We start from the raw sequence: 26,738 nt of genomic DNA on the forward strand, positions 1-26,738 counted from the left end.
CTGCTACATCTCCCCATCTCCCTTCTGGTGAAGAACTTCGTGACTGCGATTATCTTAAGCACACACTTATCCATATAAACACTCCCTTCTAGCTTACTGGGAAAGTTACGGAGATCAAAGTTTGTATTTTATAGCCAATCAAGAGAAGACTTCCATTTAAAGACCTGTGGAGTGTTTCCATTTTGGAAGCTAAGAAAACTTGGTTGGTGGGAGTCACCTCGTGATTTATCTGTGTTAAAAATTAGGTTATTGTATGTTAATTTTTTATTAAGTGGGTCACAACTGTGCACATTAATTGACATTAAATATTGGTTTGGTTATTCACTGAGCTTAAAGGATTTTATCTATTCTCTGAAAAGCTAATAATAATTGAATACATTTAGTGGCCCCAGATTGAATGATGGTATTATAAATCTGTTTGCTCTTCACCGGACCATGATGGATAATGTTAGGGTTAGCTGATGGTATTGTATTCATCAGTGTTCACATGTAAGCTACAAACTGTATACATTTGTGCACCTAGACACTGACATTCTGCCTTCTCAGACAAAGGTATTTCAGATAATTTCCTCACACCTCAGTCTTTCAGGTCATGGTGATACTGGGGAAAAATAGATAATCGCCTTAAACATTTAAAGTTTTAGAATATTTCTTTTGTAACTAAGCTCTAATGACTAATAAACAAATGTGACTATCATAACCGTTTGCCCTTCCAGATTTCTTTACTATCATAACATGTTGTGATACTGGAGGGTCCCAGTAGAGTAATTCTAAACCTTATACTAGCAATCACAGGGAGAACTGTTTTTCCGTCATAACTTCATGGATGTTGAAAAAATGAATCTTGGTGTGTTTTGGCCTCTTTTGCAAAGAACTCTGTCTTCCTGAACCATGAGAAACAAAACTTACCTGAATTTTGAGTATCCTTAAGGGCTACAATTGTGGAGTGTGACTGTTTATTATACTCAGAGTATAATTACCCCTAGTCCTTATTTTCTTTTCTTCCAGAAGTACTCCTAACTCTTCATTTATTTGCACCAGAGTATTCATTCCTGTCTTTGCCTTTTCTTTTCACACCACAAACAACTGGAAACTCTTTTTTGGTGGAATTTTCACTTTTTTTTCTCTCAGCTGACTAACTCATTTATGTTCCTGGATGCCTTTGGCTTCTTCATTATCTCCCTTTCCATTGGGGAGATGTAGAACTGGACATGGAAGTTCAACAGAGGCTTTTGAATCTTCATTTTTAGCCAAATCATAATGCAGGGAGGGAGGTTGAAACTTAGATGGAATTATTTTTCTGGTGGAACCAGAATTTGTCCCTTTATGGTCCACAGACTTTTGTTGATATCATGATAATCAAATAGGAATTACACTGATTCGTGTCAGGGTGAGAAGAGTTCTTTACCACGTCATGTCTGTTCTTCCTTTATCAATTTTTCACCACAGCAGCTGTTGGGATTTTGAGGCACTCCTCAGGTGTCAGAATATGGCATATTTCTCTCAGCTTTGTATATTTTGAATGTGTGGAAAGGCCCTCCGCCATCCATCATTGAAGACTGCACACATTTCTGGGGGGCCTCCTCTGGGTCAGACACTGTCCTCAGCTCTTGTTCCTCCAGGGAGCCTCTTGTGGTGTGTGCCGGCCAGGGCGTCATGGAAGGTGGTTGTCTGCGACTGCTAACCACGGAGCAAGATTTCCCAGCCAATGAACCTGTCTCTGCCTTGCCAGGCCCCACGAAGGGGAACATCAGGCAGAAATAAAGGCCTTTTATTTGCCCTCCTTCCTCGGTTTGTGAGTCTCGGTCCCCTTTAGGTATGACTTTAGTATGTTTTCCAGTCGCTGGCAGTGGCCCAGTGTTAGAAAGCTGAAATGACAAGTTACTCGTATTGAAAATTCATGTCTTGAATTCAGCACTTAGTGAATCCTTGGCCAGGCCAGGCACCCTTGGAAGGTACTGGGGACAAGAAAAGAGTGAGAAAGGAACTCTTTTCTTATGGAATTCAGATTCTCATAGAACATCATTTAAGAGCCCCTTAGTATAACGTAGTATAAATCACACCGTAAGAGATGGATGTACAATGAAGGGACCCGAGAGGAGAAAGTTGAGCACGAGGAAGATTTAGCAATGTTCCATCTTTGCTTCATATCTAAAGAACATAAACTTCGTGAAGGTGATCTCTGTGTTTTTTGCCTGCTATTTGCCTTGTTGACATGTTTTTCTCATTCTTCCCTTCCCAAAGGGAGTGTTCTCCGAAAGTCCATGCTTGGGGGGGAGCAGAACTGAGGTTGGGGCAACTGAATGTGTGCCTAAGTAGCAAATCTAGCACAAGGCTTCTGTTCCTGCATTGCACAAGCTTATGGAAGCAGAGACTGAGATGTAGGCATTAGGATTTATTTTATTCCTTTCCCCAGTGATTGTATTGATAGTGAAATATCTTTGTCTGAGGACTCCAGCAATATATCTGTAGGCGCCATAAAAATGCATAGATAGATGGCTGCCAGTTCAATTAAGAGGTCTCAACCCAGCCTCCTATATGCAAACCCTGTCTATTTTAGGTTTAAATTTCTGCTCATAAATTTTTTAGAAGCCAAAAGAAACATTGCTTTTCAAGGTTACATTGAAGTCTGAGATTCCTTAAACAAAAAGCAAGTCCCTAGATGGGAAAAAAAATTGATGACCCTAATGTACTTCCTCACAATAGCATTTCCAACTCCATCATTTAAACACATTTTAAATAATATTCTCTTCATTGTAATATACAGATCTTCTGGCTTTCAACCAGGGAACCAGAGGAAGTCATGCCAGATATTAGATAGAAGCTATGAGATACAGCATCCGATTCCATGCTGTTGGGTTTGTTTTCTGGGGCATCTAATTCTTGCAGGTGGTGACAATCAACTGACCATTTTATATTTGTTCAAAAAAAAAAAAAAAAGTAAGCGGGGTGCCTGGGTGGCTCAGTGGATTAAAGCCTCTGCCTTCAGCTCGGGTCATGGTCCCAGGGTCCTGGGATCGAGCCCCACATCGGGCTCTCAGCTCAGCGGCGAGACTGCTTCTCCCCTCTCGCTCTGCCTGCCTCTCTGCCTACTTGTGATCTCTCTCTGTCAAATAAATAAATAAAATCTTAAAAAAAAAAAAAAAAGTAAACTATGAGGTTCACCTAGGTTTCTATACCAAGTATCAAAGAGAAAAGTAAATTAGTTGGTAACCTTTATGATAGTATTTCAGTGTACATGCTTAAGAAAGCAATCATTTACTTACGTCAATTATATATGGGTAGAAATTAATTTGCAATTCTGGTCATCTGGTTGGCTCCATACTTAACAGCATGGGTGACCATTTGCATTGCCAGGGAAAGTGTCCATGAATCTTCAGCAGAGAACATAGGCCCGGGATAGGGTAGTTCTGCTCCTTGTTGGTTCAAAAACAAAACGGCATTCAACAGCCCAAGTTTGAAAGTAACTACGGAAATTTTTAGATCATTTAAATTTTCTTGTAGGTCTTTGGCTCCGCCTACCCCTAACCAGGATAGTATGTTTTAGTATGCTGTCCTCAATAGTTAACAGTGTCTCCAGCTTTTGAATAAAACTGGAGAAATTAAATTCCGTTTTCAATTTGGCTGGAAGTATCTGAGCTTTCAGAAGAACTCTGTGGCCCCTTTCACACCAACTCTGAGTCTTTTCTTGCCTCTCAGTCATTTACTGTTTACTTGTTTCTCTTTCTGTGGCTTGGAATTTTAAACTTTCTTTGATACACCTACGGCCATCTTCTGTTGCTGTTCATGCTTCCATGAAGGGAAGGTGGTGAAGCAAGTGTAAAAGAAAAGTCAAGAGAACGAAGTCCACTTTTACATTATTAAAGACATTGGTTTGATATCATTATCCTTCTTGCCTTACTGTTAGTGGATAAATATCAGAAGCGCAATGGCTTTTGTATATTTAGATTAATTGAGATGAAAAATGTTTTTCCGTTTGTTCATGAGGTGATTAATCCTGAAGATACTATACCTAGAGGAAGCACATCAGCTAAGCTCTCATATTTCCACCAGTTAGGTTTGCTGGTATTACTGCAGCATAAATGTTCTGTTTGGCAGAATTTTATGTATCCTTTTTGGGATGTGATCAGGAAGAATTTTAACTTCCCCTAAAACAAAATTAAGTATTTTAAAAATTTTAGTTATAAATATCAATGGTTTAAAATTTTCCAGGACAAAAATAATAAAGTATGCCGTTCTCATAAAACATATTGAAATGCTTCTCAGACTATTTAATTTATAATTTTTAAAGGCAAAATTAGAGGATCTTTTTGTAGAAAAAGAGAAGGTAGTCATGCCGTATTTTTTTAATTGCTTGCTATAAAAGTAATGTTAATTTATGGAGTTAAAATTTCAAATATGGACCAGTATGAATTTGCATTTCCAATTTTCAGTGCCGGCTCCGTATTTGATTTCAGGGATCATTCTGAAGGATTTCTCTCAAGTTATTTTTGAGCTATCATGCTTTTGTTTATGTTTTCACTATGGTGATTGTTACAAAACGATCAAAGCTACCGCTTTTGCCAGACTTAAATAAAAATTCACTTTTCACATCTTTTGTTATTTGCACTTTGGGATCGGCGTAGAATGTTTGCTATAGTCACCAGGTTAAGATCATCTGAAAACTTAGAGATAGACAGTTTCCTTGTAACACTTCCCTATAATTAAAATCCTCATTTGCTTAAAAGCAGAGAGCCTTTCTAAAGTAATAAATTAGCATTTCTCGACCCAGGGTCACTAGGAGTGCTACTTCTTTTTGCAATATCTCCAAGAAAGAGAATAATAATGCTATAACTCTGTTGAAATAGAAGTAATATTTTCAGTTTAATCACAGTTAAGTGTCATGACCTTTTGATCTTGCTCTGAACTTCTTGCTGAAATGTGGTCAAGTTTTAGACAGCCAGTTCTAACCCTGTGAAGCCAAGGTAAGGTTACTAGCCAGACTTTACACAGATATAGAGGTTATTTAAAAGAAAAATTTCTGTTTGTGTTTAGATAGTGTTCTATACCATTTAAAGTCTCAGAATATGCTTCACAGCCCAAAAATTTACCCTTGAAATATTTTGTCCGATTTTTGTACCCTCCCTCCAAAAAATGTCTAAGTATGTTTACTTCTAATTCTGTAAGATTCTTTTGCTCTCACTTAATTTGATCTCATTTTTAAAATTAAATGTTATTTTGCCAAAAATGGTCCCGTTTAGCTTTTTTTTTTTTTTTTTTTAGTTTGGAAATGCTTATATTTTTTTAAGTAAAAAATTAATGGAATTCAACGAAGGTGTGCAAGAATCTGTTTTTGCAAACGAGTCCTCTTAGGAGCTCCCAAAGGCATCAGCACCAGAGGAAAATCATACTTGTAAAGTGGAGGCAACACATCTCTTTCGGAAAGATGCCTTTGAGTGATCCTGTGATTTCAAGTGAACGTGCTAGAGTATTAGGACTCTCGTATTTCGTGGCGTTAGTCTGCCTAGTGTGTTGCTGTAGTACAGAGCTAAATATCAACAGAACTTGTTACTGTTGTTTGGGTTGCTTTTATATACCAGCTTCAAAATATGTTTTGACACTTTATTATGTTCTGAATCAAGCTTCAGATGTGTGTAATGAAGGATGAAGTCTTTATCAGACTCTAGTGTATAAATAATGAAGAAGAGCAGTTTTGGAAATGGTTTCTCTGTAAGAGAATGGTTTCTGAAGTGTTTCAAGTTCTGATCTGGTGCAAGCCAGACGCCGTGGAGGTGTACCCAGAACGGAGCCTCCTCTCCAAAGACACAGGGCTGCGGCCGCCGCTGCTTTTCTCCCCCTTTCTTCTCTTTCCCCCTCCCCCACTTTTTCCCCCCTCATTCATCTTGTCATTCCAATAGCGTTCTCATTCCTAGTTTACATGCTGAACCTTTTGAGAAAGTCTGGCACCTCTGATCCACTTTCCCTCACAGACCCTGTAATTTTTGGCTGTATTTTTATGTTTTTCAGATTCAAGTCAGTCTGAAAGTCCCAGCCAGCCAAGTGACGCTGACATTAAGGACCAGCCAGAAAACGGTAAGTTTAGTTGGGGACTCAAGCTGCTGCTTTCCGAGTCCAGCTGTAGCCAGGAGCCAACCAAGTACAAGGGTTGTGGGGTGTGCCCTATGGGCAGCTCATAGTTAGGAATAACTTTGATGACTCCAGGCGTTCTCTGGATCCTTCTAGCAGCCCCGAGCCCTCCTCCATTCCTCTCCCAAACACCATCAGGGTACTCATGAGAACCTTAGTTTCCAGGAACATTGATGGCTGTGAGAGGTAGGGTTGATTTACCAAATCCGAATCTTCTACAGCACAAGTGAGGAGCCGCCGCCTCTGTTTGATTTCTAGTTCCTTCTAAGGTGGCAAATGCCCCACCACCTTCTTCACTGGTGATTTAAGGTCATCAACTGACAAATACTTTCGTAGCCTTTCAGAGCTCAGCCCTTTCCTAATTGCTTTCAGAAAATGATTGCCACCTTTGAAGGATTTTCCACTTTAAATTGTCTGAAATAAAATTGTAAGGGTACATGACAGTATTAAATTTCTAAATTGTATAATTATATAAATTTTCAGTTGCAGAAACTTGATTAACATAGAAAGCGCATTTTATATACAAATTTATATATACTCTTATGTATACTCTTGTGAGTATCCAGTGAAGTACTGGATCTGTGGTATGTGCTCCAAGTACAGAATAGATTGTTATACGTTGGAATTTAAGATGGAGTAAAACTATCAGTTTCAGTAAAAACTGAAAAGTGAACTGGCAGTCCCTATCATACACTGAACATTGTACTATGTACTTTCCCGGATACCATCTCATAAAATTCCAAAGTGCTCTTCCTCAGTGATAGAACTAAAGGCTCTAATGGGAAGGCTTGACCTTCAGGGGCATGTGAAGGACGCATGGCATCGTAGTTAAAAGCTCAGGCTGTGGCATCAGGCCTGCGTTCAAATTCTGCCTCTGCTATTTCTTACCTTTGTAACATTGATCAGGTTATTTAACCTCTTATCTTTAAAATTTTAAGTTATTCTTTAAACTTCAAACTCTTTAAAGTTTAAAGTTATTTTTCATCTTTAAAATAGTACAGTAATAATATATAATAAGAGCCTAACTGTTGAAGAGCTAAATAAGATGCACATATTCATGTAGCTTATAAAGAATGGTTAGCTCTTCAATATTACTTATTATTTTTCTTGTCCGTATCATCCGTTCCCATATTGGTTTTTCATCTACTTAGAATGATCTCATTCCTCTAGTCGCTCCTTTGTTGTGCTATATATTTTTCCATTTTGATCTCCGTCTGATCTTTTGAAACAGATAAGGTAAACTGAATTATGTCAGTGCTGTGGGATGGAGGATATTTACCACACTAGATATCCTCTCACTACAGACTTTGTTTCATTTCCCAAGCCTGGGAAATTCTTGATTTCATTGCTGGATTCTGACATTAAATATGGACTCTCTGGCTATCCCTCTTCTTATTCTAGTGTTTTAATGGTAATTTCCTCATCAAAGGTGTCTCTTCAAAGCCAGCATAAGAAAAGAGAGACCCCCCCCGAAGTCTTGTCTTTAGTGTCATAAATAGCTCCATCTTATTATTTGTTGAAATTTTAAAGGGATATATTTATACATTGGTTTCATCCTTCATTTCCACCTTATAGGTGATACCTTACATGTTTCATTTATCGATCATACTTCTATATAATCTGCCTGAAGTTGTGTCTAGAGATACTCATTTTACTCTCGTTTCATTTTTAAAACTTCATGGTGGTACGGGTATGTGGTTCGTGTATTTAGGGCTGGCCGTCCCTCTAGCAGGCCTGCGATTCATCTGTCTTCATAAAATGGCCGACAAGCTGTTCACATGCAAATATAAATCGAGAGCAAGAGAGAGGCCTGGCATGCCTTTCTGGAGCTGCCTGTAATACCGATATTGTGCATTTCCCATTCCAAAAAGCAACCAGGATGGAGCCTGGATTTCTTGGCCAAAGGCAGAGCTATTAGCCAAGTTCACTTTTAACCCCAGATTACTTGGTGCTACTTCAAGGATTCACGATACTATTTGAGGGTAAAGAAGGGGTGGGTAAGATTGTGTAAGTTCAAAAAAAGTATTAATATCTGGGAGAGAAAGAAATAGGTTTCTATGTTTCAAACTTCTCTTTATTTCCAAGAAAAAGACGTAGAGACTGCTTAGTCTTGGATGACTCTGATTGCAGCTTAGACTAGAGGAACGGCAGCCCACTCAGTTTCCTCTACCTGCCTTTTGTCGATCTCAGATGAAGTGATTGGAGGAAACATGATTTTTACCTCTTTTCTAAAGACATATAATCCCTAAAGGAAGAGAAATGAAGAGTTCAGGACCAGGTATTTAAGTGCGTTAGAGAACTTTCTAGTGCATTAGAGGAGAACTTTCCAAATCCATAAACTAGAACTTTCTACAACTTCCAAGAGTGATTTTTCTTTTTCATTACCCAGGTTATGGATGATGAGTTCCTAAAAGGTTTTTGTTTGTTTGTTTGTTATTGTTTTTAAAAAGGCAACTCTCATAAATTTAGCAACCAACATCTAAGAACTTTGGGAATCTTGGTGGGTGAAGAAGTGACAGACTCTGGTCTTCAATTAAAGTGGGAATGTATTACATCTTTATGTATATATGCTAGGGGAAATTATATTCTTTTTATCCTGGCTCTTGAGGAGAAAGGTAATGGGAAACGAATGGTATTTTCCTAGTAAACCATGGAGAAAGAATAGACAAATGGCAACATGCCGTTTCATCCAAAGCCATAAACTAGGCCATGTAACTTTACCTAAAGTGGATGCAGCTGTTTTTTCCCGGTCCAGCTAGTCTGTTTCTTTCTGTGGAATTTTTGCTTTCTTTTCTTGTACTCCCTTAAGATTCAACTGTAAAAGGAAACAAATCTTTGTCCAATTAGAGTATTAGATGGGAATTTTGAAGGAATTATTTGAAGCCCAGAGATAAAATATCAGAATCTCTGAAACTCAAAATGGGTATAATATCATGATTAAAAACTCTGCCTCTAGAGTCGGACAGACCTGAGTTCAGATGAAATAATGGCTGGGTGACTTGGAATCAACTCCTGCTCCAAACTCAGTTTTCTTATCAATAAAATAGGAATATTAAAAGAACATACTTCGTATTAAAAGGGAGAATATGTACATGAAACAGGATCATGTCTGGTTCCTAGTAAGGACTCAAAGAAAAGTAGCCATTATTACTCTTAGTTAAAGCTCATATCTGTGAAGAGCATGCATATTGGAGAGGCCAAAAGCTGGGAGGTTTGGAACAGAAGGGGAATAGTGTCAGAAAGAAACCAAGACTTTTATTAGAGAGGTACCTTTTGTAGGTACCTACTCTGTTCTGAAGTGTCAGATATGAGTCTCCTTTATCTGTCTACAGTCCCCACAGTGCCACATCTATTTTATTGTGTGGACTGTTCCTCACGGTCTGTTCATCTCCTGGTTGACTAACACAGAAGTCACAGAGTTGCCAGGACCTTCAGAATGAGTGCTCCCAGAGAAGGTGATTCTGGAAAGAAGGGCCCCCCCCTAGATGGCTTTAATTTTAGCTGTCTTTCCTTGGCACCAACCACGTAGAATCTGGCTTATTAAAAGCTATAAGCTGATTAAGGGTTGGGTTCATGACCAGTTCCTTTTAAAACAATCTTGCAGAGCATATAGCTCTGTGCCTTGACCTCAGCAGGTACCTGGTATTTATTTGCTTAATGAATAGAATTAATAAGTAGATGAATATGTTCTCATTATCCCCAAATATTATGTGAGTGTCTGCTCACTGTTGATTGACCAAAACGTTCTTAAAGAAACAAATATCAAAAATTAAAAAAAAAAAGAAAAGAAAAAGAAAAAGCAAAGAAAAATGGAGATGCAAAAAATATAACTTGGCTGTGGGGGAGAATCGCACACGGACATGTGGGCGCACATGCGCAGATAGGACCGATGGTGCTAGGAAGCCAAAGCCAGAGGCTTTGCTGATGTCCACAGTAGATCAGGTGGTACCTCTGCCCCTCCCGCGTGAGCAGGTGAGGCTATGAAGTACTATACTGTTCGCTTATGCTTGCTTACCATAGGCGATGAAATTCTGACAGAGTTCTCAGCTCTGACGGGAATTATACATTTAGTTCTTCTGCTTCTTGCCGAAACTCCCTCTCTGGCTTTGCAAGAGACTCTGAAGGCGGTGAGCCTTATTGGTTAGGCTTCAGCTTAGAACATTGACTCAAGCCACCTTCACGAATTCCCGACAGGTACTTTGGCTGCTGTTAACAGTTTTTATAGGAACAGAACATTTGAAATGACAGTATTTATGGGACCTGTGAACAGTCCCCTAAAGCTTGGGTTCTGTGGTTCTTCAGGTCAGTCATTAAGGAGGGAAAAATCTCATGTGATAACCCTCCTAAATTCAAGTCATGCATCTCTAGGGCCACACCGAGTCCCTGTCTGAGGGAATGGCATCGTCCAGCTTTGGCGCTCAAAGCACACTCCCTGCTGGGACTTGCTTTGAAAACACCCTCCACTGAAAAAAAGAAGAAAATATGGGATTCCCTTGCCAGAAAAAGGAAAGCTACATTCACATGTCCCCGTCCCCCCGCCCCCATTTACTTTGTCTCATCACCTGCACCAACTACTATTAATAACCTCATCTTCGTGGTTTTTAAAATGTGATATTTATAACAGGAAAGCAGTGTTGGTATTTGGATTATTTCCTTCAGACTTAATCATGTTTGTTCTTCCTCATTTGTCTGGTGGTCACCCATATGTTGATGGCATAAACCCTCAGATGGGCCTTTGCAGTCAGTGGAAAGCCATTAATCATGATGCTTGCCCCAGATTTTGAAAATTTCCAGCTCTACCTGCCAATTTGAAAATCACCCTAGAGAATTGGTTGAGTGTGGCTCTCCTGGTCACCAGCGTCATTTGTGTCATTTCCATCTTGTATTGCCATGCTAGATATTGTTGCTAAATGTTGCTAGATGAACAAGGAATGTACTCCAACCACAATCACATCTCCCTAGTTATCCATTAACCCATTTCTGTGAGTATTTTGAATATTTCAATACTTATGAAATAACTGTCAAAACTACTAACTTGCTGGCTTTAGATTTTATGTGTGGGATCCACTTTGTAATTTGGGGGTGAGAGAAGAGAACTGTAAATTTCTGCTTCTCTTACGGATAAACACTGTTTTGTCTGATAATATGCTCTTAACACCTTGGAGGCCCTGTCCTTTCACGTTTTTTTCACTACCTCCTAAAATAAAAAGGGGGTATCTTGCCATTTTACAATATTAATATGTAGCAGAAAGGCAAAATAAGAGTCATAATTCCAAACTGTAAGCATTTTTTCTTACTTACTACTGGTTGGATTGCCCATTTTAGGAACCGTTTTGATTAATGGGATCGTTTTAGGAATTTTGGAGGCAATACAGCCTTATAATTCGCACTTTCCTGGGAAAGCAGGAGCACTGTAGCACCATTGACTTATAAATATAATTTATCAGTATTTCATCATTTGCATGAATTTCTTTGACAATTACCTAGCAACAGTTATTCTCCACAGTGTTTGTTCCAAAAACACTGCAGGGACAGACTCAGTGGAGTGACCCCCAGAATAGCAGTAGATGAGTAATGATCAATATTCTAAACCATGTAAAGGTCCCAACTTAGGGAGCTATTCCAACCTAAATGCCTCTGGTTTCCAGATCTGAATAATTAAATTCAGACTGATGAATTTTCAGCAATGCGACGAACCCGGTCTCTCTCCTTTAAGAGACTGGAGAACCAGAATTTGGTTTGATCTAAAATGTCATTCTGAGTCCAGGTGAATCGTGCTTTCTTAAATATTGGTAGCAGATGTGACCCATCATTATTTGCACAGGCTCTTTAGAAATGCCTCCAGACAAAGGAAATTCTTGGATCTTGGCTTTTGAAAGATGAGGTACCCAGTGAGGTTTGCAGGCTTCACCCCACCCCCACCCCCACGTGCATCCCACAGTGTAGACCAGGTTAAACTTTACCACAGGACCCACTGTCAATAAGGAGCTCTTTCAACTGAAAAATAAAGAGGAAATTTGTAGTCGTTCTTAAAAAGTAGTTTACCTCACACATTATGGGTATTTTATTGTCTACATATAGAGGATAACTAGCTGAATAGACTTTAAGTGGTTGGCTAGTGGCCAAAATAGGGAGTGTTTTAGACCACGTTCCCTGATGTCTAAATTCTCAAATGGACTGGATGGGTGGTCTAGTTTAGACATCTTCTCTCCGCCACCTGCCCTCCCCACCCTGTTCCTCACACACAAATAGTTACAGAAGAAAGAAGAAATAAAGGGATTTCTTTCTGGTCCTCAAAATCATTTGTGCCTGTAACTCTAATCCCAGGAGACACAACCATTTGAGTGCCTATTGGATGTCACATTCTAAGTAGAAAGGCATTTTTAAGTGTTTATTTATAATTTATATGGGATTCTATAAAGCTGTCCATAGATCTTGAGTCCAAAAATGGGAAGCAATAGAACTCATGTAGTATTTGAATTGGGCTCAGAAAAGAAAGCAAATGAGGAGCCGTCATCAAGTCACAGTGTGGTAGAAGGTACACCTGGTGTTTATCTGTGGTCCCATCTGCTGTTGCTCGGTTTTCCCTGTGATCTGAGCCCCAACAACTCGGAGAGAACCCTTTGACAGAGGAGGACCTTAGAAGGACCTGCAGGGTACTTTTAATGGTCACTTTAGCATACCTCTCCATCAATTAAAAATCAGCACAGTGAACTATAAGGGAGGCTTGTTCGGGTCAGGAATAGTGTATGAGCTTTCCTTGCCATAAATAATAGGGTCTGATTTGACACTGGAGTGTGAATTTGTTGATTTAAAGCTTGTACATTATTTTTTTTGGAAGGAATTATCCATTTGTGGATAATATTAGAAAACTGAATGTAATATAAATAATTTATTTGGGGATTTGGAGTCACTAATCCAGATTGATTAGTTGTCTGCTAGAAAAATGCATGTGGCCACAAGGATTTTTGGCACCTTTTCTTCCCTACAGGTTCCCCACTCTTTTTCTCTTCTTCAGGTTTTACTCAGCTCCAGGCAACTCTGTTCCCTTGGCATTAGCTTGTCGTTAAGGAAATCTACTGGGATAGCTCAAATAGAGGCGAGGGGAGGGGTAATATTTACTGCAGAGTACTCGGCCCCATCTCAGTTGTGCACTGCTCTCCATGGTTGATTTTCACCCAAAGGGAGCAGGAGAATCTCATATGCCTTGTCTGCAGGCATCAGATGGTACATAGCAAAAGAGAGGGGTGGAAAGGATGTTGTGGCAAGGCCCAACCAAGTAGCAGTAGGCTTCCCACAGTCTCTCCATGAAGGATAGTCAGTGTTTTCTTAGATCTCTGTAGATCTTTTGCAACCAGAGAGCTTCTCAGCAAGCAGCATTTATGAACTCTAGAGATGAGCAAGGAGAAGCCAAATCACGGCTTCTGAATAGGTCCCATTAGCAAAGGAGAGTTGCCACAACAGGCCTGACACGGAGCATCTGTTAGGAGAAAATCAGTTGTCCAAGTCACTTAAAGACTTTGTACTTCAATTTTCTCATATGTAATTCAACAGATAGTTACTAAGAATCTGCTAGGTGCCTTTGGACAATGTACTGGATGCTTGGAGGGAATATAGCAATGGATGAGACATCCTGTTCTTGAAGACTCGATAGTCTAGTGAGGGGGAAAAGGCTTAATTCATCCTTCCATTCAACAAACATTTATCTAGTGCATCTTAAGAACTGGTCACTACATTGAACAAAAACAGAGAAAACCTTACCGTCTGGTGGGAGGAGACAGACGATGAACTAACTAATACATACGCAGTGTGCCCAGTGATAGTAAATATTACAACGAAAAACAGGGACAGATAAGGAGATGAACAGTGGAGGACATGGGAGCTATTTTACATAGTGTGGTCAGGGAAGGCCTTTAACTGTCAACGTTTGAGTTCAGACCTGAAGAAGGTGAAGAAGAGAATGATGCAGTCATTATGGCCTTTGCCTAGAAAGAGAGGTCAGTAAATGTCAAGGCTTTGAGGGAGGTTGGGGGAACAGTGAGAGGGTCAGTGTGGCTTAAGGGGCATGAAGGAAGGAAAGAGCAATTGGAGATGGGGGAAGCAGGAAATGAAATGGTACTGGGCGTTCGAGGCCAAGGAAAGGACTTGGCAGACTCCTTGGTAAGCTGTGATATGCTCTACAGCGGAATGCACGTACCAGATCCATTCATTTCTTGATACAATAAATATATCCCCAGCCCCTACAATCTGTGAGATACTTAATGTATTTAATGTTCAGAGCAGAGCAAGCATAGCGTCTAGCGTGGAGTTGTAGACAAAGGCCTGATTTGTAACGTTGCCAAAGAGAGACTCTCTCATCTACCATGGCAACATCCTTTAGTATCCCCAAAGGTTTTTTCCTTATGCATGTAATACTAAAAGCTGAGTTACTTACATGGGATACTTGACTTCACATACCCACTCATGCAAACGATTCCTTTTTCATTTAATGGAAATCTAAATCTGCGGGCTTCCAGCTTATCCCTTATCTCATGACACCATTTAGATCATAAGCCCCCAGGTCTTGAGTACATTTACCATGAAGCTTTCTTTTTCTCCCTAATAGTTACCAGATTGAGCAATAAAAATAGAAGACACCAGCTTAAATCTGAATTTCATATAAATCAACAATGACTAATTTTGTAGTATTAAATAGGTATACTTAACATTTTTAAAAGTATTTGTTTATCTAAATTCACTCCTATATTTTATCTGGCCACCGGTCCTGATTCCCCACACAGCCTGGTGTGCGGTCCTAACAGCAGCACGTGGAAAGGTCTGAGTAGTCGATGGTAATGTCACTGATCATGAAGGGTCAAATCACTGGAATTTCAGCCCCTGAAAATGAACCCCGGGGGAAGAGGACCACAAAGTTCTAACGAGCTGACTACTTAAATTCCATTCTTTCTGCATCTGCTGGTCCCTGGTCCTGTAGTTAGTTATCTTGGAACACTAAACCTCTTGTAAGGCACAGTTACTACGTAGAGAATGGTAGTTGAGAGCCATTCAACCGAAGCAAGTAAATTTGTTAAGTTTAATTAGTGGGATAGCAATTGAGTAAGCCATTGGACAGTCTGTGAGTCACTTCTTCAGAACAAACGCGGAGGAAGTATACTTTGTTACAAGATTTCGTTATCAGCAGATTCTTTGCTTCATGAAAGATGATGAAAGGAGAAAATCAGTCAAATAATAAAGTACCGGGAAATTCCACATTCAAAGGTGAAATAGACAAAAGGCATTTCAGACAGACTTGAAAATAGAAGGTACCATATTTTTCATGGGCTCTACGGGAAATGAAAAATATATGTTTTCATTTGTAATTGAGGACTGTTTTGCAAGGTGTGACAAAACACTGTCAGAATATGTTATAAAAACATGAGGCATCTTTGAATCTTCCCATTCAAAATATAGAATAATGCTCACAGGTTCAAGGAAAACAGTTTCCAAAGTTAGGATTAAACTCTACTGGGCTTTTGAGCGAGACGATGATAAAAATAATGGTTTTGGTGATAATAATCATGATTATAGCTTACATTCATTGTGGACTTGCTGTGTGCTCACTTGTTACTTTATTTTGGATCTTCCAAGAAGAATATCCCCTGACAGAATTACTGGTGCTCGGATTTATTTGGGGGTAAAGCCTATTAAATATAAAGAGAGGGAACAAGAGTCAGCTGGGAGAGCTTTCACACCACAGTATTGACATGATACCTGTGGAAGGAGATGGGAAAGGAAGGAGGATTTTGTAGAAAGAATCTCACATAGCACTAAACTTCCAAGAAAGTTTTGTACAGGCCAGTGGAGAGTCTTTGAGCCAAAGGCACCTATTTTAAGGGTTCCGTGTCCCATGCAGGGCTTGGATACCTCAGTCAGTTGAGTGTCTGACTCTCAGTTTGGGCTCAGGTCACAATCTCAGGGTCATGGGATTGAGCCCTACACAATGGGCTCAGCACTGAACGTGGAACCTGCTTAAGATTCTCTCTCTCCTTCTCCCTCTGCCCCTCCCCCTCCCCCTTCACACACATGTGCTTGCTCTCTCTCTCAAAAAAAGTTCTGTGTCCCATTGGAATGGGTCTGCATTAGTATTCTCCCCCCTAGTCATTGGCTAGGATATCCTGGAGGAAGGGTGGCCTTCGAACAGAGGGATGGCAGCTGGGGTCATCAGGCAATCATGCTCCTTGTAGCACGTGATCTGATGGGTCATTTTCATGGACACCACAGCAAGGCATTGCGCTGGAAGTTCTCTCTTCCATATTTAATCCTACCACAAGCCTATGGAAAAAGGTACTGTTGGCGTGCCCATTTTACATGGGAGGAAACAGAGACACAAAGAATTTAAATAGTGTGTCCACCGTCCAGAAGGTGGAAAGTGTATCCAAACTTACTCCCAACTGCTGAGTCTCATTGCTTATCCATTACATTGTATCATAGAAAGAACGGTATTCAACCACTGGTTCCATAACTTACTGATTATGTCAGTCTGGGCGAGTAATTTGAAGTCTCGGACTTGTGTTTCCTCCTTTGTAAGGTGGGATGTCATCACCTTCCCAGGAAATGTGTTTTCGCCGCTGTTTTGTTTTGAGCTTACACAATGTTGGTTCCTTTTCCTTCCTCCTGTTTTTCTTTCATCTGGGATTGTCATCTCTTCCTTTATTCCTTATCTCATCCTCCCAGGTATCTGCCTCAGCCTTGCCCAGGCTCCCACAGGTTCAATTATGTCCTCAGAACTAGCATGACTGTTCCTGTGGAGATTTTATGTATGCATCTATGCAGGGATGTGAAGTACCCAGGACTCGTCGCAATCCGTAGTAGAATCAAGTGCAGCCCGTCTTCTCTTTCATCTACCTCATTGCCTCATAGACGTGAGCCATATGCCAGGGGGCAATCCAGAACACACTTTTTTTTTTTTCCCTTGCTTCAGATATTTGGGGGACAAAATGACATTCTTATTTTTCTTATGAAGGTTCTTTACTCTTTTGCCTTACCATCTCAAGTCTTACAAGTCCTTGATTCTATAAGGCAGAGTTCTCAGCAGTGGACTAAATTTTCACTTGGTTTTTCTGCTGGAGATGGAGAGTATAAAATGAGATGAGTTGTAAGGTATTAATACCAGATGCCATCATGTTTGTCGAATGCATAAAACCATTATGGTTGCCAATAAATTTGAAGGTATTTCAGTGGCAATAGATGTAGGAATCTATTTATTGAAACATAAAATGTTTATTTCTGTTCCCTGTTTTTTATGCAGTACAATCGAAACTTGTACCTCATCCCTTTGATTTTAGATTTCTGAATTATTTAAAGGAATCAGTTAATTCTCCATTTCGAGTGAGTAAAACCAAGTTCATTAGGATATCTGATTCCTAGTATGTCCCGTATCCACAGATCATGTTAACTCCATAGAGAGGTTTATCTTCTCTTAAAATTGCAAATGCTGCCCAAAGTGAAAGCTTTTCCATTAAATGCATTCTTGCAGCTTTGGACTGTAAGATCCTTAACGACAGAGAAGGGGACAATGAAGTACCTTGTTGTCAAAGCACCAGCCAGTTCTAAGAGTAGCAGTGTTCAGAACATGCATGTCCTTTGAGTTCTAGTGGATTTGCAAATTGATATCACGAAATCCATATAAGTAAAACTCAGCACACACCAACATACTCTTTACCAGTGGTTGCCAACTGGTGGTCCCTGAAGGGGGCAAAAAGAAAAATCTTCAAAGAAATTATGCCCCCTCCCCCCGCCTGAAAAAGCTTGGCAGGCTGAAGGTTGTTGCTTTTGACACCGTTTGTGAACCTACTGGTTATCTTACACATACAGAGATTCATAGTTTAGATTCATTAGATAAAAGGTGGGGGAGAGATGAATTATTCATTATTTAATAAAGATAGCAAGTTAAATACTTTGAGAAATAGGCTCCATGATGGGAAAATATTATGTATAAGATGTCCCTAGTGGAAAAAAGATACAGAAGCCTCAGTTATAGACCAGTGGTTGAATAATAGCCCTTAACCTTTGTCTTATGGAAGGAGAGAGAAGAAGAGAAAAGCAGATGCCAGTAAGAGTCAGTCTAGATGGGCTGCCCATCATCCCTTATAATGTATTCCTCTGCTCATTTTTTTTTCAATAAATATTGTCGAATTCAGTTCTACCTGAGCAGAATTGATCGTGAGGGTCAAGGGTGAAAGCAGTTCAAAGCAGGAGACTGAGACGGCACTTCTCTTCATAAAGTGGTCAGGAAAGCACACTTTTGGAATACAGGAGCTAGAGAAAGTTTGGGTAGCCACATCATCCATAATTGTGCAGAACATTTGAGTTCCAGCCTCAGATCTCTCCATATGGATTGTTCCTATGCCTCGATAGGAGAGGCAGGAGAACCGACCATCATTGAATAATATTAGGTACTAGAAACTTTAAATCATTTGGATATCTTAATTTGGCATAATAGTTCTGAGAGGACAAGGGAAATAAGGTTCAGGGATGTTGAGGCACAAGTCCATGGTCAACAGCAAGTAAGGGTAAAGAAAGTGCTACTCCATCTTCCCAGGGAGGGTCTGAGATGAAACAGAGATAATGAGTGGATAGTGAGGTGCCCTGAAATGTTTTGGAGCAATCATCAGAATCTCCAATCACTTGCACCATAAGGTTTTCAGTGTGTTTTCTATCTGTTCTCTCCACTCTTCCCAGGGAAATAACAAACCTGAGGTTAGGGAGTGACAACAGTGATGACATACCGATGGCGGTTAGTGATGGTGGTTAACTAGTTAAAATGAGATGACCTGTCAGTCCCTCCCACCAAATCTTGGCCCCTGAAAACAGTAATGTGTCAGAGTGTGCCGAAAGTGAAACCAGTGAGAGTGGGTGTGCAGAATTTTCCTGCACCTTGAGTGCTATAGATGACGCGTCACCATCTGACCTAGGTACCAAGTGACAGAGGTGGCATTATTAATCACCAGTTCATGAGTGTTTCTTAAAGGATGCAAAATAAATCCGAATAGAAGCCCCAGGGTTTTCTTTAGGTACCCCTAACGTGTTTCAAGGAGATCACGATTTTAACTGGATGCTCCATGAGCGCAGAAACTCATCTTTGTGTTGTATTCCAAACATATGCCTGGCACTCGAGAAGTCTTTTTAGAGTGAGTGAATAAGTGAGTAAATGAGTGAATGAATAGATCTTGTCCTTGGGAGTTCAGAGTCTTTTTTTTAAAATTGAGATATATTTGACATACAACATTGTGTAAGTTTTACTGTATGCGACACAGTGATTACTTGCAGGCCACTACATTCCCATGTCACATTTCTTACGGCTATGAGATAGCCTTAGCTAACATCTCTACCTCGTGGCATAATTGCCATGTTTTCTAGTGTTGGGAACAATTAAAATTAGTCCCTAATAATGTTCATAATTCAGTTTTGTTATCTATAATCACCATATTGTGTGCTAGGTCTTCAGAACTTCCTTACCTACTAATTGCAAAGATGCACACTCAAATAGCATCTCTCCTACCCAGCCCCCATCCTGGTAACCACCAACTTCGGATTTGAATGTCTTTTAAGGGAAAAAGAATACGTAACTATAGGTAATTTCTCTTCCTTCCAGGTCATCCTTGCCCAATCATACTTGTGTTTGTTAATAGGTGTGCTAATCCTTGTGTCAGGTGATGGGGATATGAAGATAAATGAGGTGCAGACGCAGTCCTCACTGGGTACACGTTCTAGCAAGGAAGACAGATATTTAAACAGATATCTGCCTTCAAAAGTGGACTGTGTTTTCCTGAAGGTGTTTGGACAGTGTGTAGAGCCCATGATGAAGGCAGGTGCGAGTGATTGGAGGCCGTGCAAGAGACAGCAGTAGTTAAGTCTTCGGTGTTCGTGGAAGTGATTTATTAGATATTTAATCTAAATATTGAAGTGTATGAAGATTCCCAGATGGTACCTACAGTCTCCTGGCCCCTTAGAATGAGCTCAGAACCCCCATCCCAGACTCAGAAGAAATATATCTACAGTCTATGGCAGGATTTTTGCATATTTCCGAGAGGGCTTTCAGGCTAAAGTTCCCTTGTAGCCCTAGGTTCCTGCATTTGCTGAGTTAGTTTAAGTGATAGATCTTCTCCACAGCTGCTCTCTTCCAGGCCCCATGCCCTCAGTGCTGGGCTCAGTCCCTCTCTTACAGGCTTGTACTGTATCCACAGAGAAATTATGTGGGTAGTTGATTTTGGTGAAGTTGTAGGGTAACAGGGTTGGGGAGGGAGCACCTAGCTTATGTGTCAGAACACGAACCACTCGACATTGATTTTAAACAATCATGTTCTTAAAAACCACTTGGGCCACTGTGCCATGTTACCTCAGTTGTCCGTTCTCTCTCCTACCCTCTCCTTTCTGAGCGTCTTCTTGCTCTTGTTAAGTTGCAAATGCAGGAGTTTCACCATCTTTTATTTCCTTCGATTTTGCGCATTTATCTTCTTGGGAGTTTGCTTTGTCAGTAAAAAAAAAGTACCATTGATGTACTTTCCTGATCAGTGAGTTCTAGTACTCTCTCTTTTTTTAAAAAGATTTTATTTATTTATTTATTTGACAGAGATCACAAGTAGGCAGAGAGAGAGGAAGGGAAGCAGGGTCCCTGCTGAGCAGAGAGCCAGATGTGGGGCTCGATCATGGCCTAAGCCGAAGGCAGAGGCTTTAACCCACTGAGCCACCCAGGCATCCCTTGATTAATAAATGGGATTCACAGGTTCTCTATGGGTGCGAGGGGAAAACACAAGGTCCTTGTTAAGCAAAAAGAGCATTGGACCCATTGCGTACAGCTCCGTTTGGGTGAGGCATGGCGTTTCTGAAGAGCCTCCAACACACCAGTTGTATCCTGTCTCATTCTTGAATGGCCAGTCATCCAGCAAGCCTTCCTTGGAATGAAGCTTGCTGACTGACTGGCTGGTAGATAGAAAACATCCAGAAGGGAGAGATGGAGACAAAATTAAAATGTGACTTCTTTGGCATCCACCTTTCGAACCCAGGCCTTCCCTACTTTACTCTAATTCAATTTAGGAGATGTTGGAGGGAAACTAATACAGTTAAAAAGAACTTCATGTAATCTCACTAACATTCTTAGAACATGATGCTCAAGGTTTTCTGGTCAAGGATATTTGCATTTGCATTTAGAGCATAGTTAGAGCCAGAACTCTGTGAATGTGAAAAGTCCTTGCTCTAAGGATGACATTTCCAAGCTGTCAAAATCTGATGTGCTCAAGGCTAAAACCGAAATTGCCTTTTATTCTGTAAATATTGAAAAGAAGGCTTAGCATGGCACTGGTGAATTTGCTAGCCAAGGTACTAGCCTGCTGGGTTGGAATCAGAGAAAATCCATTTGTTGAGTTTAAATTGTTACAGAATTCAAGCCTGAGGGACGCAGTGAGAAGCACACTGGGCAGACACAGTCCCACATTTTCCTGTTGGCACACAGCCACCCTGACCCTATTTACTAGTACAGTTTCATTTGGGGCATAAGCACATTACATGAATTTCTGTGACTTGACTGTTCTTATCTCTAATTTCTTCATGTTTACTGTGAACTACAGAAATATTCACACTGAATCTTAACACATTATATTCACTCACTCAAACAATATATCCTCCACCCCAAATAACCTGAAATGGGAAAGTTACTTGAAAGGCTACCGAAATCCTTCCCTCAGTTTGCCAACAAGTTGATTGGAAAGTCACTTACTTAGAATCTTGAATAGAACAATTGCCATTTTAATATGACATCTTCTTGTGTGTGATTCTCCGAATAGTGTCTGCAAAGGCCAAGGTTATCATAAAGTAGAAAGTAAACTCTGTGAAGGTAAGGGCTGTTCTTTCTTACTTGCTATTTTTTTTCTGTAGCACTCTGCCCGTCATGTAGTCTGGGTCAACGATCTTCTGTTGTCCATGCAGAGTGAAATGCATCTCTTGTGCCTTGTGGGATCTCTATTGATCTGGGGTAGTGTGTATGCAGAATGAGCTTTCCATAAAGCCCTGCTGCAAGAGAGATCATAAATGATGTCGTCCACATTGAGTGGGCCTCTGCTAGGAGCTGAATTTCCCGGCCCATCTTTTCCTTTATTCAGCGCCTAGATGGCCAGTCCAGCCACTTGTAGTCTTCTTTACTGGATTGTGGGGTGCCTGTGCTAACTGGAGGTCAGCAGGCAGCCCAGCAAGGAGGTTTTTGGGGCCAGGCATAAGAAGTTTGCTGCCAATCAGGGAGGAAAGGCTTTCCTTAGGTCTTGGCTGGGACTGGCAGGAATTTAAGCTGCATATTTGATAGCCTTTCATTTTTGCCACCACCTCTGTCCTCATCTGCCCATGATCACCGGCTTTCCCAAGTACAACGCTCTGCCAGAAGACGGTGTGTGGGGCAGAGCCAGGTATAACTCGTCCAAGCGTGAGAAGACGCATGCTCTGTGGCAGAGCTGACTTGGACGTAAAAAGATCTTTGCACGGTAAGAGGCTGAGCAGTAGAAAGGAACACAAGAATAAATAGAAGTGGACTCTGTGCAAGCATTTAAGCAAATACACGTGTGAAAAGAAAGGCCAACCCATGTTATTTCAACAAGGAACTCAACCTGTACTTTATGGGAAAGCATAAATGTAAGACATGGTATCTTTCTTGCTCACTCTTCGTTTTCATGATCTTGTAGGGTCCAGAAAGTGGGTGAAATTTGAAGTGATGAATTTGATAACTTTTCTTACTGGAGGAACTGTTTCTTGAAAGGAAGAGTGGATAGTCCTCTAATTTGAACTTTGAGAGGGTGCCCAGGTGGCTCAGTCCGTTAAGTGTCTGCCTTCAGCTCAGGTCATTACCCCAGGGTCCTGGGATCAAGCCCTGCGTCAGGTCTACTTCTGGCTCTCCCTCTCTATACTCATTTGTGTGCGCTCTCGCTCTCTCTCTCTCTGTCTCTCTCTGTGTCTCTCTCAAATAAATAAAAGTATTTGATCTTCGACTGGTACACAGGTAGAAGAGGAGTGGGAAACCCGGGCCAGAACTGTGACTTTGTCACTTGCCTGGCTGTGAAATGCTTTTAAAACATTCAGAGCCAGTAACTATAACTGACCTTGGAGAAGGTACTTCCCCTCCCTGTGCCGTAGCTTCTTCGTCTATGAAGTGGGACTGCTGATTCTTGCCATTCTTCCTCCCAAGAATTTAGTTAAGATACAATGAGATATCTGAAAGCACTTTTGAAGAACTAGAGTGAGCTATTGCAATAATTTCAGGGTGTCAGGAATTCCTTCATTTCCAGCCCTGGTCTCCTGACAAATGCTAGGAGGCAAAATGAGGATATTCTGTATCTCTCTCTCTGTCTCTCTCTCTCTTTCTTTTTCATTCAACCTATTAGTACTCATTTTCAGGTGGATAGGATTACAAAGCTGTTTCATGGGAAGTGAATGCTGCTCTCTTTGGGGCAGCATCTTTTACCATTTGGCCCACAACATCACCCGCCTGCCCACAGAGTCCCTAGGATACTGAAAGGTATTCTTTCCATATTTATCACTTTTGCCCTTTATTCCAAACTGACCTAGAATTCTAAAATTTTCCAAGATAATTTTTTAAAAATGTAAGCACCTAGAATGACCTCAAATAGCCCAAACAAATAAATGAATGAAACCCACAGTTTCTAATAATGATATTCCAGTTGATTCAGGATGTATGTAAGGAATCTTTAGAAGACGTTAGCATATGAGTGTATGACTTGATTCTTAAACTCCCTTAAATCCACAGCCTTTTTTCTTGTTTGTACCGAATATACGCCAGTGACATTTAGATCCGCTTTTAGTTGACTTTTTCTTAAGCTTTTCTTTCTCTGGGACAATCAGCTTAGAGACAAAATAGGCTCGAACCCAGCACGTTTATTGTTTTGGCAAGAAGATATATTTCACTAGATGGTGAGGGTTATAGGAATACAGTTTCCAGTAATTCTTACGTGTATTTAGTGGTTTTAAATGGAAATATTAGTGTCTTCTTTTCTATGCCACTGGTTTGAAAGAACTGTGAAGTGAGAATTTGAATCTTTGGGAAATCATATCTACGGTTTTAGAAATTTTGAGCACCTTTTGGTTCCAGCTCTTATTTCTGCTTTTGAGCCTCCAATTCTACCCATTAGAGTCTCTGCCCACCAGGGGCGCCTGGCTGGTTCAGTCAAAGTGTTTGCCTGCGGCTCGGGTCATAATTCTGGAGTTCGAGGATGGAGTCCCTGCTTCTGGCTCCAGGCTTCCTGCTCAGCAGGGAGTCTACTTCTCCCTCTGCCCCTCACCCAGCGCATGTGCAGCGCACTCTCTGTCTCTCTCAAATAAATACATAAATAAAATCTTTTAAAAAGGGGGGGAGCATCTCTGTTCACCAAACACTTGTGTATTCAAGCATCAAAGCTCATTTTGAAAAAGAAAAAGATAGTAAGTTTCAAAGAAAATGTCGAATATATATATTGGGAGGACTATGGCACAATTGCCTTTTTTTCCCCCCCACAGTTGCCTTTTTATGCATTCTTCTGGTTGAACCAAATTCTTTCACCTCTCCTTCACAGAAACGTCTTTGACTGTGCCCACCTCTGGGTACAGCGGACAAGCAAGATTCAGTCATTCCCCAGACCTTGTTTCTGCTTTGTGGTGCCTGCCGAGAAGGCTATGTATAATCTGACATATATGACAGAAATTGGTGGAGAACAGCCTTCTTCGTTAAATGGTTCATTCATTTCACTGGCCTGATGAAAGTTACATGAGCCACAATGAATCACAACAATTACTCGTTTAATTCTTTTTTTACCCTGTATTCATTTAAAAGGTTTGCTCTATAAATATAAGACCTGTAGATAAAAGGTTTCTCTAAAAATCACTCTCTTTTCAAGATGTTTTCATTAGTTGGGATTCATTTAAGTGGGTTCTACGCTGCATACCATTAAAGGTGTGTGTAAATGTTTTTATTGGTTTCTTCCCTATCTTCCACTTTTAAATTTCCCCTATCAGAGGCAATGCCATTAACCTTAGCAATGCTGAGTATGATTGTCTTTCGATCAGCCCCATCATTGCAAACCACTGATCCATAGCTTACATTACTTAAACCACTGGTTCCTAAACAGAAAAATAGCCCCATTACCTTCCTTAGAATGGCAATAGCCTGTCTGAAAAATCCTTTCAGAAAGAAGAGTGAGCAAAAATACTTCCTTCTTCCTTTGGGAATAGTCCTTTCTTCGATATAAATGTTGCAGTAGTAGACCCCGAGTTTCCTCTTTTAACTACACATGAAACATTTATCGAGACCCTGCTACATTCAGGATGCTGCGTGAGGTCCATGGCTGGTACCAAAATGGTTTGGGGGCAGTCCTTTAAGAGACATACTTTTTCCTGCAGGTGATGGGCAGCTGTGGTCCTAATAATAACGCAGGATGAATGTGCTAAGTGCTTACTCCAAGAGTGAAACAGACAGAGCTCCCTGAGAAGGGAGAAGAGAGAACGCTTTAATTCAGACTTCAGGGACAGGGAACGGAGAGTTAGATTTCAGCCCAGCTGAGAGGAATGAGGACAGTGGAGGAGGAAGCACATCCCAAATCAGTAGAAATAGCCCCCAAAGGCTCTGTGGGATCTGAAAGTTCATGGTGTGCTTAGAAAATAGCCAAGTGAGCTGTATGACTTGTGCAAGGGGACATTGGGGGAATAACAGGAAAGCATAGTGTCCACGAGGAGGGCCTTCATGTTTTAGCCTTCCCTGTTAGGTTCTCCTTGCAACATAAATCAAAGATGCTGTCAGTTCACACACGTGGTAAAGTCACTGTCTTCAGAGTTCAAGTACTGAGCCCACCCCATCATTCAACCAGAGTGTAGGAAAAGCACTGGATTAGAAACCCAGAAAACTGGGTTTCACTGCTGGCTCAGCTGTGAAGTAGCTGTGATCTCAGGAAAGTGACCGTTCTCTGATGAGCCTTTATTTCCTTTTCTTTAAATCAGAGTAGTGATAGTGCCTACCTCGTGGCTGTTAAGAGCTTAAATGAGATCATGCATAAAAGGCATTTTAGCACTCAGCTGTATGCTGAGCATATAGCCGGTGCCCCCCAAAATGGAAACTACTAGTTTTAAATAATATTTTGACACCTCATCTTCCATCTTAAATGAACTGGACTTTATTTTTGCTATGGATAACTTATAACACACTGTTGGGGTGGGGGAATCCCTCTGTTCAGAGTGGTTGCATTAATGTGGAAATAAGATCCTATTTCTTTCTTTTTCTATAAAAAGCACCCTAGAAGGGTATATTTGTAGAACAAGCATTTTGCATATTTTGAGATCCGAGGCTTTGGAAATTGGGCTTTTGTGCATATTCAAGATAATCATATAATAGAGCTCTTTCTCATTGCCTGACACTTGCTCCAGAGTATTCCGGTGAGTGTACGAAAGCTATGAGAAGATAGTCTTCTCTAGTTCAATACTAAGTGCTGAAGTTTTTGTGTGTGTGTGTGTTTTTTAAGATTTTATTTATTTATTTGATAGAGATCATAAGTAGGCAGAGAGGAGGAAGCAGGCTCCCTGATGAGCAGAGAGCCCGATGTGGGGCTCAA

At 40.6% G+C, this 26,738-nt stretch overlaps 1 protein-coding gene across 5 annotated transcripts in view; it reads left to right on the plus strand.

Moving 5' to 3' along the window:
- Positions 1-26,738, plus strand: part of NFIA (nuclear factor I A) — a 369,211-nt gene that overhangs the window by 186,587 nt on the left and 155,886 nt on the right. For all 5 annotated transcript variants that reach the window (XM_044238349.1, XM_044238346.1, XM_044238345.1 and 2 more), the window contains one exon: positions 6,007-6,072. In XM_044238349.1, coding sequence (XP_044094284.1) covers positions 6,007-6,072 — 66 coding nt within the window. The remainder of the gene's footprint in view (positions 1-6,006; positions 6,073-26,738) is intronic.

This window comes from Neovison vison, chromosome 2, assembly GCF_020171115.1.
Source record: "Neovison vison isolate M4711 chromosome 2, ASM_NN_V1, whole genome shotgun sequence".
NCBI lineage: Eukaryota > Metazoa > Chordata > Mammalia > Carnivora > Mustelidae > Neogale > Neogale vison.